Consider the following 14,710-nt stretch of genomic DNA (forward strand, 5'->3'; position numbering starts at 1 on the left):
GCGTAAATTTAGTTTCTTCTTGCATTTCAGCCCAACTCTCCAAAATTAAAATTTGGAAATTTAAATAGAACTATTGGGCACATCTTACTTTATTAAGATTATTGTTAATTTGGTTTTTATGCTGTCTTTTAGACCATTTTGTGCCTCTCTTTACAGCACCAAAAGGTTAAATAGCCCTAAATTGCATGACTATAGACGTGTGCTGTGTTCTCCTGTTAGTCAGCCTCTTAGCAATCACCTGAGGGAGAGCACTCGTGGAGGCAGATGCCAGGTTAGTGTAGTTAGAAAACCTGTGTCTAGATGCTCATGATAGAATGTAAAGGGTCCAAGACCTAAGAAATGGAGTTGCAAGTAAATTGCAAAGCAATAATAGATTTTCTTATTTTAGGAATAAGTTATTAAATATAGAGATAACCAGTTGTATTAAAATAAGTCTGATACACCTTAGGTTGTTTGAGCTGAGAATTTCATGCTAACATCATACCTCAAATCTTCATCAAATTATAACCTCTACAAAGTAGCACTTCCACAGAGATCGTGAACGTACCTAAAAATCCATGTCACTTACGATTGCTGACGTGCCCTAAGTGGTTAGAGGCTTGGGACAGAGTAAGGAAAAGCATGGCCCAGCCTCCAAAGCCCTGGCAGTTGATTTCAAGTCAGTGTCACCCTCTCTGTGGACTAGAACTGGACAGCTGCCCTGAAGCTCCATGAGCTGAGTTGTGGGGTGCAGAGCGGAGTAGGGGTGTCGGTGGGAGGGTGGGACAGCATGGCTCTCCCTGGGCTCTTAACTTCTCACTCTTCTCGAGGGAGCGCAAGCTGGGGGGTGGGGGGTGGGGGGCGGGGGGCGGGGGGCGGGGGGGCGGGGGGCGGGGGGGCGGGCTTGCGCTTCCTGAGGAGGCCAGTCTCTGCTCAGACGGTTTTCTTCTCCACCTCTTTCTATACCAGCTTTTCACTGAAGCTCCGAGTGCTTCGGTTGACAGAAACTTGAAACAAATTAATGACTGATTGCCCTTCCTAGCACATTGACGCCTCAGAATTAAACTTGATGGATATTCGAAATTAATTGCATGCATAAGGGACATGTTTTTGAGCTAGTTGCATTTGATCTTATCCCAGAAATGTCATCTTCCCAAAAGTGATTGGGAGGACACTTAAAGGTTAGTAGCAAATACGACTTCGGCCTTGGTGAGTAGCAGCTGTGTCTCCACCGCTGTCCCCAGACGGTCCTTCACAGTTGTGATAGCGGGATGGTAGCAGAGCACAGTGCACACAGAAGGCTACACCCCATGAGGACCCCACCTGCCTCCCTGGCTGGCTGCGTGTGCTTTTCCGGGTGGGGGGTGGTGACTCTTAAGACGGGGCATTGTCTGCACTGACCTGGAGACGAGGATCCTCATTGAGCCCAGAGAGCCATGCACTGTTGGAGGTGCTCCAGGCTCCCCTGCCCCCCAGTCCACTGGTTTGCGGGTACCAGGGGTTTGGATTGTGGGGACAGGGACAACTTTTCAGTGAACACGGAGGGGACCTGTTAAGCGGGCATGGCCTCGCTGTGCATGGAGGCTTTTTCCTCTTCCTCCCACGCAAGTGTCCAGGAGGCCCTTGTTTTCTGGGTGATGCCAGTAACACAGTCTTCTGAGTAATTTTTAAATTGTTTTTGAGGGTGTCTGTAGTTTCTTTAACTTACAGAAACAATTGCCATTTTATTTCTCCCCAAAATCAATAGTGTTTATATTTTTATAGCCTTATTTTTTCTCTTTTGGTTTACCTTCCATTACTGTCAAGGTATGAAGAGAGCTGAAAATATTTTTCTAAAATTTGCCTGCTTTATTACAACTTGACAGTGGAATTCTGATAGGCATAGGCACAGGTTCTAGTATTTTGGACTCAAATAGCTCGTTAGGTGACTTAAAACACTGAACAGAGTCTGACTGGAAAATGAGGTTTCTACAGTGTCATGTAGCTCTGAGACTTACAGTGAAAACCCTGACAGAACCTGTCCACCCAAATCCAGGTGGCTGGTTAAGCCTCTTGCCAGATACTAGTCACGTGTGTGCCACACAGACTGTCCAAGCACTGTGGTGAGATGGATGGAGGAGGACGCGATTTGCACGAGGGTAACTAGTGGTGTGGACTCCAGAAGCACATTTCACCAATCATAAGAGGAAACAAGTTCCCAGTAATAAATGCCGGGGGAGGGGCGGAGGGACGATTCTGGAACCCAAGCATATTTTGTAGAAATTTAAAGCGGGCAGGCCAGGGGGTGTCTCAGTCAGCTGCATGAGCCATTTTTATCTGCCCCTTCCAGATTGTCTGGCAATAAAATGTGGTTGGCGACAAACCAGACGACCTACAAATTGGTTTCTTCCCCCCCAGTGAGAGGGAAGAAGCACTGTCCAGATATGGGACTTGGCTTGACGGTCGTTTTTAATGCTGTCCATGCAGCTTTTTCCTCGGCTCTCAGTGACGTTCTTTTGTATTCTCTTTATTTTACATTTTCAAGCTTAAAGAAATAGCCATCTGTTGAGAAAATTAGATTGGGGGTGGTTTCACATGAACAGACACTTGAGATAAAACCTTCGGCAGCAGCGTGTGCCTCCCCAGGCGGGGGGAAATGGGCTGCCAGTTCCCACAGGGTGGGTCCTGCTCACTTCACCTGCCTTTTGGTGAACTTGACGTGGCCTAGGCAGCTACGGCTCCACTCCCGTACTGTTGGAAGATGAGCACTAGAGGAAAGTGCCCTGGTGGCATCCCCCAGAGTCCGCAGGTCCACTATGAAGATGCTGTGCCATGCCTCCAGTATGGTCCACAAATCTGCCCTGTTGGTATAAAGTTGTAAAAATGCTTAATCTTGATTTTTGTGTGTTACACAAAACCATGGCACATAGTTATGTTCTTGGCTTCTGAGAATTAAAGAAGTAAACTTAGAAGATGGATAAGAAGTTTTGCCACTTTCATTTATTTAAATGAAGGTTGGGGCAGCTGTCTGCCGCAAGCCTGGAGGACGTCAGCAAGAAGAACGTAAAGGTAACTGCATATCCCGAACGCTGCTCGGCCGCCAGCCTGGGGGTCCACTGATGGGACCCTTTGTGACCAGGAGCTTACAGGGTGGGCAGGTGGACTCATCTGACATGCCCCGAACCCGTCATGTTGGTTGAAGTAAACAATTTGGGCACAAACGAATGATGTTGCTTAAAACGTAACCTTATTAAAGTGACGTGAGTGCCTCGTGCCTGGTTCGGAGACGGTGGGGAGGTGGTGGCTCACTGCCCTGGTGCCTGCTGAGCAGCGAGGCCGGGACTGTCAGTCCAGTGGGGTGACAGCCTTGGTCACATCTCATTCTAGTGGAGCATGTTGAAGTATAATTGGAAAAGTTCTTTTCCATGTTATTAACCCAACATGAATCAGCTTTGGGTGTAGATTGCAAAACACTACGTGAGACTGAAAATAAAGAAGGTGATTGATCTGACGTCCACTTGCTTCTTGCAAGTTTCCTGCGGAGAGTTCTGTGCCCCTCTCCATGTAGGGGGTCAGCCACTCAAATACCACATCAGAAACAAGCCACCTAGAAAAGCTGCGTGACCCAGCCCATGATGGGTTGTGGGCCCACATAGACACCCGGGTGGTCAGGAATTGAGAAACAGCATATGCTTGCTTGAGTGTTACTTGGGAATTTGTGTTTTCTGACGCAAAAGTAAATCAGTACTGGAAGAATACAAAATAAGCAAAAGCACAAAAACAAAATGGTTTCTTGCTATTTACTACCTTTATTTTCCACACATGGAAAGCTCTTGTCAGAAAACCAAGTTGAAATGGGAAACTACACGTGTCCCGCAGAACTGATACCACAGTGAACAAAACGCACCGCTTCTCCACTGTTGGCCTCCACGCCCTTGGGTTGGGTCCCGGTTACGGAGACAGCCCCCACAGTGGTAGCTGCCTCGCTCTTCCTGCTGAGTGGACTCGGGACCCAGTGGGGTGGGTGGTGCATGGAGCTCGTGGGGTGGCAGCGGGCAGTTGCAGGCGGACACCCCTGCCGAGGCCTTCTGGCCCTTGCCTGCTCCATGTGCTTTCACTCGCTCATTGTCAGCAGAAGCTCACTTGGCTTTTACAGCCAATCATTCAGTAGGCCTGCACAGGCGTCTGTGACTGAAGGGCTCCTTTCTGGGGTAAACATGCGTGCTGTGAGTAGGACGAGGTAGCAATTTCCAGCTGCTCTGAGGACCTTCCCCCAGGTCCTGTGCCTGCGCCGAGCTGTCCCCTGAGGCCCTCGCTAGACGTGGGTGTTGGGCAGACCGTCGCTACTGCCCACCCGCTGTAGCTTCCTTTGGGCATCTGCATAGCTTTTCCCCAGGGGCACAGCGCAGCACAGCTGCTGGAGGAGACCTGTGTCCTCCCAAGCTCCACTGAGGCCCGCCAGTGCCACCCAGTGGCCAGCGATGCCACAGCCACCTGGCCATGTGGCGAGGCCCTTAGTTTTATGCTTGTTGGAAATGAGCCAATTGGAGCGTGTTGCTGCTCACTTATCCCCGTGGACACCAGCCTGCTTTGCTCTCTGTTTGGCTTCACCCCAACGATTCATCTCCTTTACCAACGTGGTCATCGGGCAGAAGCAGGCCCATGGGCAGCTTGGCCTCCTAGAGCGACAGGTTTCCCCTGGCTCCCTGGGTCGAGACCTGGCCCGGAACCTGGCAACACTTTTCCCCCACAGCAAGTCTCCGGCGGGTAGAAGCTACCTACAGGCTGCCTTGCTGCCAGCAGCCCAGGCCTGGCACACACCCCTGCGGGGCCACCTCTGCCCACACCGCAGTCTGCTTAGTGCTGCCAGCAGAGTTCGGCAGCACTTGGGGGCGTCGGCTGTCCCCTGAAGCCACTCGGGCATGGGGTGTGCCGCTGCTGTTCTAGAATCGTTTTCTTCTGGCTGGTTACAAAGCTGGTCCTTGCCCTTCTGTAAATTTATCCACACGCTAATACAGTTAGAACTGAGTTTGGATGAAGGGTTTGCAGGCTTGATGTAGCTGTGCTTTAAAATGGTAGCATTTCTCTCACTGTCAGAACATTCCAGCACTGCCCCGAGGTCACTCGTTCAGCACGTGCCACATGCACCTTACAGTGGAGTCATAGGGACCAGTGTGGCTCTTGCTGGAAAGCACTTCCTGCATGTTTCCAGCATTCCCTGCCAAGTCAGTCCACTTCAGCATTTTACTAAAAATTTGTTGGCTTAATTAGACCTGTTTAGATACTCTGGGGAGCAGGTAAGGAAAAGTGGAGGTTGGTTTTAAAAGGTAGCAGCAGCTCATTTTATGAAATGTCCTCCTAGTTTAGAAAGCCATCCCCTCCCTGCTTTTTAAATAGATTACACGTGTTTACTGTTACCATGGATAATGGGTCATTTTACTCACAGGTATTGGGAATATCCTAAAAATCTCTCAGAAAATGTACCAGTTAGACCAGTAGAAGTATTGATCCATTAACAAATGTGTCACTTGAAACAATGAAAGCCACAAGCGACAATCTGTTTTAGGCCACATCACACAGATGTCCTGTATCTTACAATCAGGCATCTTTGTGAGGTTTCTGGAAGCACCTTAGGCCAGCTTTGAGAGTTACTGAAGTGCGCTACCAAAATGCTGTCCTAAAGTTTGTGTTTGTAAAAGGCTGACTGAACCGGCTCGAGGTCCCAGTTTTAATCCTCAGTGGCTCATGCCTCCATGGCTGCCAGTGGTTGGCCTCCCTGCCTGGTGGTGTTACCGCTCTCTGCTCAGGGTTACAGTGTTTTAGACAAGTGCAGCCACCCTCCCTTCCCCGTCCCACTTCCCTGCAAAGAGGTCCTTCTGTTCATCCTTCCGTTTGTCCGTCTCATTTACTGACCTGAGCTCCAGCCGTCCTGCAGACCTCCGTAGCCACATGTGACTCGAAGTCCACTAACTCCTTAGGTATCGGAAGACCTGATGAAATAATACATGGAGAAGTGTAGTTTCTGTTGCTTGTATGTCCCTATTTTTACTTTGTTGGACTTTATAGTGTACTTTACTTAGAAATCTAGCTCCTGAAGGAGTGAAGCTGTGAGGTGTGACTTGATGGTGATGGACATGGGTGGGACCAGCAGGCTGGGTGGCACGTGCAGTGGTCTTTGGAAACCTGGACAGCTTAGGCCTGGGCACGCATGGCATCTGGTAGACAGGCCACCTTAGGCAGAGGTGGGCAGGGAACGTGTGGTTGGGGGGCTTTGAGATGAAGTGATTTAAAGTCAGAATTGATGCTTGGTGACAGTATTTCTCACACTGTCCTAGCTTTTGGGTCCACGAAGTGCTGTTGCAAACTTTGTAAAATTAGATGACTGCGCTTACACTGCAAAGTGGGAAAAACATGAGGTCCCCATGGGCTTTTAGCACCCACCGTTGGAGGAGGAAGGCCTTGAGGGCAACGGTGACGGCTCTGGCTCTCTGCCAAGATGCCCGTGGCTGCTGGTGGTGGCCGCACTGGGGCCCTGGAGCTCACCTACAGGGAGGGCTGGGCCTGTAGGTGGACTCTCACCTCTGCCCAGATCTCAGACTCTCTCCCTTGTTCACTGCGACAGTTAAAAGGAACATGGTTGGCTGACTGGTGATTGACTTTTACTCCCTGGGTTATGTTGGGGTTGGGGGGGTTCACTACTGCAGGGGTAGTTTGAGAAAAACCCACCTCGGGGACGTATCTTCTCCCTGTGTGACTCGACCGCCTGCCCTATGTGGCATCCCCATGGTGTCTTGGCTCGTCTATGGGGCTCCCTGGTCCCCGCCATTCTGCTTGGTGTGCAGAGCACGGACCACCGAGAGTGTGCCATCTGCTCCGCCTTCACAGCTCCGACCTGGCCCTGGTCGGCAGCAGGTCACTGAACCGTGTTCAGAATTGTCTTCTTGCTTTCCTGAGACTTTAATTCTGACAGTCTGACCCAGGGTTCAGTGTAATCCTTTGGCGTATCTCAAAGAAAAGGTTACTGGCAACAGATTTTTGTGCACGTGGAGGTGTTTTGATGATATCTTTTAGTTGTCAACAATTCTTGCTCATTTATTGTCTTACACAATGATGAAATACAACTAGAGGGTTGTAAATGAGTCCATTTATATAACTGTTGAATACCGTATCTTGTCATGTCGTAGTATAAAAAATAATGGGTCTTTCACATGCTGGAGATCTGCCTGTGTTTTATTAGTCGTCTTAGTCACTTGGCTTTTGTCCAAAAGAATGATGAACACCTATGAACAACTGCCCCCCACCTCCCGAATGGACTCGGGGTAGTCCTCCTAAGGCCTGGGGGTGCACATGCATTTAAAATGTGAAGAGAATTTGTCAGTTTGACCCATCCTGAAAAGATCTTTTAAACTCATGTTTACAAAAAGGTTACACTTGAATTCTTAATGAGGTGCTCTTCTAAAATCTGCCTTTTCTTGATAATGTGAATTTGTCCTTCCGTTTTCAAGCCTAGCTGACGATTTATACCAAGCCTTTGATAAGTAGAGTTTGCTGGTTGAAGTAGCAGGTTTCAGTAATACTACAGTAGAACATTTCTTTCTGAAGTAAAGCACTCTGTGATCGTAAGTGCTGACGGAGGCCATAATTACACTCCTTTTCTGAATTCAGCATTAAAAACCCTTATCTCTAAATGAGTATCTCATGCAGTAAGGCCTGGAAAGTGTTTGCTAGTTTAAGCGTGAGCATACTTTTCAGGACACATGACAGCGCGCCTGGGTGTCGTCCTGCCCCACTAAGCGTGTGTGTCTCCTTTGCAGCCGTGAAGGAGGAAAGACAAGTGGAGGAGAGCCCAGCAGCAGCGTCTGTGGTACCCAAGAGAGTGGTCCCTCCAGGTTCGTCGGGGGGCGGCAAGCAGCCTCCAGCCAGAAGGCTCCTTCCAAACAAGGCTCCTTCCGGAAATGTGGCAGCGGCCAAGCCGGCCGTCAGAAAGGGGCCTTCGGGCTTCAAGGGCACCATACCCAAGAGGCCCTGGCTCTCGGCCTCCGTCTCAGGCAGTCCTCCTGCCGCCAAGCAGGCAGGGCTGGTGCCTGGCGCCACCACATCTGCTTCCAAAAAGTTACCGGGCTCTGCCGCCTTGCTGGGGGCCACCAGGAAGCCTGTGGCTGCCTCTGTGCCCGTGGTCTCTCCTGCCCCGGGACGCCTGGGGACCTCCATCGCTACTCCATCGCAGCCAAATTCACAGATTCGGCAAAATATACGACGCTCCTTGAAGGAGATTTTGTGGAAAAGGTGGGCTGTTGCGCTTCATTTCTTACCTGTTCTCCATTTCGAGTGGAATGGAACGTGCAGGTGCCGTGGTTTACACAGCAGCTCCTCTGTGCCTCCTAGGGTCAGCGATAGCGATGACCTGGTCATGACGGAGAATGACGTCGGGAAGATAGCCCTCCGGATTGAGAAGGAGATGTTCAGCCTGTTCCACGTCACGGACAATCGCTACAAGAGTAAATACCGCAGCCTCATGTTCAACCTCAAGGACCCCAAAAACCAGGTGTGCACCTCGGGGTTTGGGCTCGTGGCCTTGCCACAGAAGGAAACCTGCTCTCTGGTTTCTTTAGCTGAGGCACATTAAACACAGCATTCTGAACCATCGCTATCCTTTTAGTGGCAGCTAAAAGGCGCTTTTTATCCCCTTGGATGCTTGCCATAGGCCATTGGTGTGAGATCGTCACTCATCCTTCTGTTCCTTACCTTCATGGAGATCTGGGGGGTCTCACCCACTCCCTGGAGTCCATCTTTATCCTGCCAGCTTCATGTCTCGTAAGCATGGCTGTATAATTGCATCCTCGTCATCCCATTGGCTCCAGAGTCAAGTTCAAATCCTCTGTCCTCGTATGTGGGCATCTCCATGTCTATCTGGGCTGCTTCTGCCAGCCTTTCCTGCCTTGTCATTCCCCATCAGCTGAGCGAGCCTGTCCATTTGGGTTTCCTTAGATTAATAAACTGCCATGCTCACCGTCTGGACAGGTGCTGTGCACACCTGTTTTTGCAGCACTGTGGGTGGGCAGTGCTGTTCCCACAGGATCAAATGGGTTGGCTGCTTGCCTGGGCTCATGGTCGTCCAGCTTCCGGCCAGCCTTGTGGATGTTTACCTGTGTTAGATGCAGGGTCCCACGGAAGGCTCTGGCTTCCATCTCTCCACGTTAACCCCGGGCAGAAAAGGTCTTTTCCTACCTTTATTCCCAACACTGCCTTTTGGAGTTGATTGTTGATTTCTCTGAGGTCTTTTCAGCAGTTGGTGCAACATGGGCTTTGAGGTCAGCTGTGTGACCTTGGTGCCCATGTTTTCTGGGTGCATTTGCTATATTGCAGGTGTTTACTCCTGGGGGCTGTTGTCTGGAAGCCACAAGGCAGGCCCCTGCTGCTGTGTTGTCTCCAGATCCTTTCTAGGATCTTAGAAACAGTCACTCAGATGTTTTTGAACCAGTGAATGAAAGATGTTTGTTCATAGGGACTTTTCCATCGTGTTCTGCGTGAAGAAATTTCTTTGGCAAAACTTGTGAGAATGAAGCCAGAAGAACTTGTATCTAAAGAGCTTTCCATGTGGAAAGAGCGGCCCACGAAACCTGTGAGTACTGGTGGGCGTGGCTGCTGGGGGCGCTGGGCTTCTCCAGAAGCCTAGGCTGTTGGTGGGAGGGCGTCCGCCCAGAAAAGGTGTTGTAAGGCTCTGTGTGTGTCGTTTACACCTTAGGTGATGGAGTCCAGAGTTAGACTGCATAATGAAAGTAAGAGGACTGCCATTAAGCAGGAAGCCATTCCCGACATGGAAGACTCTCCACCCGTGTCAGACTCTGACGTAAGCACTTGGCTACCACTCTTGACAAGAAGCCACTAGATGGTTGGGGCAGACATGACTCTGCTAGTATATGCACTTGCACAGTCCTCGGGAACGTGCATTCGGTGGTCCTTTGGGGTGGCACTTAACCACGAGGTGTTTCTCACGTGTGCTGGGCTGGGAGGAACTGACCTTGGTGTTTTCTCTCTTCACCGGCAGGAACAGGAGTCGGTGCGAGCTGTCCCTGAGAGCAGTGCCGCGCCCCTCCTGGATGTCTTCAGCAGTATGCTGAAGGACACCACCAGCCAGCACCGGGCACATCTCTTTGATCTGAACTGTAAAATTTGTACAGGTGAGCAGGTTTGGGGCTGAAACTTTGGAAGGAACACTTGACTTGATTTCGTTTAAAGTTGTTGATCCTTCTAATGGCAGTGGTATTGACCCAAGTTTAAGAAATTCAAAGGCTAGGATGGTCTTCTGGAGTTTATAAAGTCAGCTCCGAGCTTTAGAGGGTTCTTTTTTATTCTTGCAAGAAATCACGACGTACTCGTAAACAGGCTTCGCCCTCACAAGTGTCAGATTTCTCACGAAGGCCTTCCTCTTTCCTTCAGGTCAAGTGCCATCATCAGAAGATGAACCCGCTCCAAAAAGACAGAAAGCGTCAGTTTCTGCTAAGAAGGAAGAGTCAAAACCCAAGCACGACAGCTCTCCCTCTGAGCCAGTTCTCAGCTCAGCTGATGAAGTGATGCCAGCTCTGCCTGAGAATGCCTCTGAGCCGGACCCAGAGAGCAACTCTCGGGCACCGTTGGAGCGGAAGGGCTTCCCCGGGCCTCCAGGGGACAGCCACCCCGAGCCCTCTGCCCTGGAAGGGCCCTCCTGCCCAGCCTCCTGTGGGGCCGCGGTGCTCACCACAGTCACCATGTCTGGCCGAGACCCCAGGACTGCACAGAGCGGGTCGAGCACAGTCACGACCCCTGCAGCAGCCCACCTGGACAGCGTCCACCCAGCAGAACCACGACCAGACGTCCTGAAGCCTGCTGTGCCCTCTGTGCTGGTGCCCAAGTCCATCCTGGCTAAGCCGTCCTCGTCCCCCGAGCCCAGATACGTCCTGGCGGCCCCACCATCACCGAGCATCAGGTACGGTGTCCGCGTGGAGCGCAGCACCGCTCGTTACTGGAGATGCAGGCGCAGTAGTGAGCGACCCAGTAGTTCAGCCCTGCAGGTACCCAGGAACTGCTGCTCTGCGGCTCGTGGAGGCGTGTAGAGGCCCCCGACTTAGGACCCCTGGCACCACCTCCAAATACCGATCAAAACAGACACCCAAGTCCACGGCCGTCTCACGTCCTTGCCTGTTCTGTCTTTGTCTTTGACTAGAGCACCTGTGTACGTCATTATGATTGAAGCAGTTAATTTGCAAAAGTAAACTACCGAAACCTGGCAGGAATTCACTTTCACTTTCGTCGATATGTAAAATCTTCATACGTGGGAAATTCTTTGTGCAGAGACTGACTTCTTTTCCATGGTTCTGTTTTACAGCATCACAGAGTCGCGGTCCCCTCCAGAAGGAGATACAGCCCAATTTTTGTCTCGACTCGGCACCATTTGGAAAGGATTTATTAACATGCAAAGCGTAGCAAAATTTGTCACTAAGGCATATCCTGTCTCTGGATGTTTTGATTATCTCAGTGAGGTTAGAACCGAGAGAAAGAGAGAGTGTGTGAGTGTATGTCTGTGGGCACACGTGCGTCTGTCACGGGGTTCTGGTCCTGCACCAGAGTCCACCATGGGATAGCCTTCCAACAAAGAGTCCGGATACGCAAGGAGGTTGGTTGGCATGGCGCTCATGAGTCTTCAGGGGACCAGTTTGGACAGCTGGCAGAAATTCCGATGCGAAACAGGACATCCCAGCTTTTGTGAAAAAGCCGAAGTTCATCTTCCTGCTTTCTCTGTTCAGCTCGGGCATTTACCCAGTGCATGCGTGCGCCCAGCCGGGGGTGGGGCCGGCCTGTGTGACCCACCTTGGTGTGGAGTGATACACACGACAGATCTTTTATTTTTCGCAATTAATGAAAACTGAGACCCAAGCAAGGAGCAGTCAGCCAGTCCTTTCTGGATAATACTGAGGCAGTACTGTGTATGGTGTTCACAAGAGATGGCACAAGCGTTTTGCCAGATGTCAGCCTGTCTGGCGGAAGCTTGTCACCACACCAGCCTTGGGTTTGGTGGTTTGGTAGCTCGCAGCCCTGAGTGTTAGCCGAGCAGCGTTCAGTACAGTTAAAGACCATTTGCTCTGGAATCGGTGTGGTTTTCTTGAATGTTGGGTAGCCAGTGCCCTAAATTGACTGCATCAGTCTCTGAACGCGTCCCACCGGTCGTTCATGCACGTGCGTTTTGTTTAGGACCTGCCCGACACGATTCACATTGGTGGAAGGATCGCACCGAGGACGGTTTGGGATTATGTCGGCAAACTCAAATCTTCTGTGTCTAAGGTACCTGCTTACAGTCTAATCTCCATACCCACGGAAGGTGTCTGGTTCTTTCTCTCACTTCTCACCTTCCTAGGTTAATATTCGAAATGTCAGCCTATTGCTTCTTAGATATTTCCAGGTGAATGTTTAAAATGAAGTTTGTAGCTGGATAACTGAGAGTTAGCATAATAACAGCGATGCGCTCCGTTGCTGCTTTATTATAACAGTGCACATGCAGTTCTCTGTTCATGAGAAGGGCTCATTTCCTGGTGTCTTTGTGAGTGAAGGGGTGGGGCTGGGAGGTGGTCGGGTCGCTGAGAACCTCATCTTGGCCGCGGCTGTGGGTCGTGACCTTGGTCAGGGGCTCAGGTTGTGTCAGGTCCGCAGAAGGGTTAGAGCCTGTCATCTGATGCAGCTCTCCCAGTGTCTCCTAACACAGGCGGCTTTTGTAGGTCACACAGCCGATCGGTCGTGACCACACTCACTGCATTTAGCAGAGGCCAGTGTCCCCGACATGGTACTAGGCTGGCACCCACGTGGCTCGACTCGCTGGCACCGAGCTGGGGGGCGGGGGCTGTGTGGAGGCCCCCGGGGCTGAGGAGACTTAGGTCGAAGTGGGAGCTTGGGAGCCTGTACGTGAGCCTGTGCCCCCCTGCACCCCATGACTTGGACGTGCTGGACAGCAAGATGAAAAGGCGACAGCCACTCGGTCTGGCTTGAGAGTGCTTCTGGGGCTGAGGCCCACAGTGAGAGCAGGCGCCTCTCCAGAACGGCCACAGGTCCATGTGTCTGTCCCCTGTGCTCTCACCGTAGGAGCTGTGTCTGATCCGCTTTCACCCTGCGACGGAGGAGGAGGAGGTGGCCTATATCTCTCTGTACTCCTATTTTAGCAGCCGCGGCCGCTTTGGCGTGGTCGCTAATAACAGCAGGCACGTCAAGGACCTCTACCTAATCCCGCTCAGCGCCGAGGACCCTATCCCGCCCAAGCTCCTGCCCTTTGAGGGACCAGGTAAGCCCCAGCTTTCTGGGTGGCGAGTAGGTGCCTCTGATCCCACACATCCCCTCCCCACACGTGTCCTCCTGAGCTGGTGGTGGGCAGGCGCTCATGCCGCCTCGGCACACGTGACTGGAGGACCAGGGGTAGGAGCCACACAGAGCAGCATTTAGCTCGAGGGCACGGCTTCCAGGAGACGGGGTAGGGGTGGGGGCACTAGGAGTACCCCTGCATCAGCATAATTGCCCAGAAGAGCTTGATGAAGCGAAGGGACCCACGGCGCCTCGCCCGCCTGTTTACGGCCTGAGTCGGTGGCCTGGGTCAGTCTGTGCACGGCCGGTGCCAGGAGCCTGCACAGGAGCCTGGGAGGAAAGGTAACGCCACCCTCGTCGGCCAGCACCTGCACTCGGCTTTCTAGTAATGCTCAGCCCGCAGCACAGAGGCAGGCAGGCTGCTCCCTCTAATGCCGACTCCCAGCACACAGGCCACGGCAGTGCAGGGGCAACTAAAGAGTTCCAGAAATAATGACTTAAGTCGACTGCTCAGATTTTCATAAGCTTTTTTCTCTTTTGCAAAATACTTTTTGTTTGCTCTTTCTTTATAAAGTGCTGCTTTTTAAGGATTACTTACAAATTAACCTTAAAAAAAACAGACTCGTCAAGGGGTTGAGGGTGAGTCCCGGGGGACGTGGTCTGTGAGTGCCAAGCTCTTTGTACCAAGAAGAAGTTGGCGAAAGATGCCTAAGCTGAAACATATCCGTGGCCACAAAGTGCCGAGGGTTAGAAATCCTAGAAGATGATGGGTCTAGCACACGGCATGTGCACCGAATGTTTTGTTCTAGCGGCAGTGGCCAAACGCCTCGGTCCATCGCTGGTGCTACCCAGACCCTGGCACCTCTGTGGCCGTGGCCTTGGCCCTGTCCTGCAGCCACATGCTGTGCTCACCCTGCCCCTAAACGACCGGGACCCAGTGGGGCGCCCTTGGCCGGCCCTGAGCCTGACTGGAGCCCACACTTGGCCCTGCAGGAGGGCTCGGTGCCTGTTTTCAGAATTGTGCCCAAAGAGGGATCGGCGTGCCCGTAATTGCAGGGTTGTTGTCACTGGCACGATGCATCCAATCATCTGAATGCTTCAGGGTGCCCTGTCATACTCCTGGGGGTGAAGAAGTACCACATGGTGGGTGGGGGTCTTGGTAAGGGCGCAGCTGGTGAAGCGGCTGGCCAGCTCCCTGGATGACTGTGAAGGGAAACGTCCGTGTCCCTGAAGGTGAGATGAAGAAACTGACGCCTCAGACACCTGTGAAAAGCCTCCGGTTAGTCACGAGTGTAGACACTGTGTGGGGTCTAATGAGCGGGGCATTCTCGTCAGACACACTCCTCCGCGCGTAGAGCACTTTGTGGAGACGTGAGTCGGTGGGTCCTGGAGTCACCCCTCTCGAACAATGAAAACACTTTCTTCCTGG

At 51.7% G+C, this 14,710-nt stretch overlaps 1 protein-coding gene across 15 annotated transcripts in view; it reads left to right on the forward strand.

Moving 5' to 3' along the window:
- DIDO1 (death inducer-obliterator 1) overlaps window positions 1-14,710 on the forward strand; it is a 49,295-nt gene that overhangs the window by 24,294 nt on the left and 10,291 nt on the right. For all 15 annotated transcript variants that reach the window (XM_081034119.1, XM_081034117.1, XM_081034122.1 and 12 more), the window contains 9 exons: window positions 7,773-8,244; window positions 8,344-8,503; window positions 9,464-9,580; window positions 9,704-9,808; window positions 10,007-10,139; window positions 10,399-10,924; window positions 11,324-11,477; window positions 12,187-12,276; window positions 13,069-13,264. In XM_081034119.1, the coding sequence (XP_080890245.1) occupies window positions 7,773-8,244; window positions 8,344-8,503; window positions 9,464-9,580; window positions 9,704-9,808; window positions 10,007-10,139; window positions 10,399-10,924; window positions 11,324-11,477; window positions 12,187-12,276; window positions 13,069-13,264 (1,953 nt within the window). The remainder of the gene's footprint in view (window positions 1-7,772; window positions 8,245-8,343; window positions 8,504-9,463; window positions 9,581-9,703; window positions 9,809-10,006; window positions 10,140-10,398; window positions 10,925-11,323; window positions 11,478-12,186; window positions 12,277-13,068; window positions 13,265-14,710) is intronic.

Source organism: Rhinolophus hipposideros (genome assembly GCF_964194185.1).
Source record: "Rhinolophus hipposideros genome assembly, chromosome: 22".
In the NCBI taxonomy this organism is placed as follows: domain Eukaryota; kingdom Metazoa; phylum Chordata; class Mammalia; order Chiroptera; family Rhinolophidae; genus Rhinolophus; species Rhinolophus hipposideros.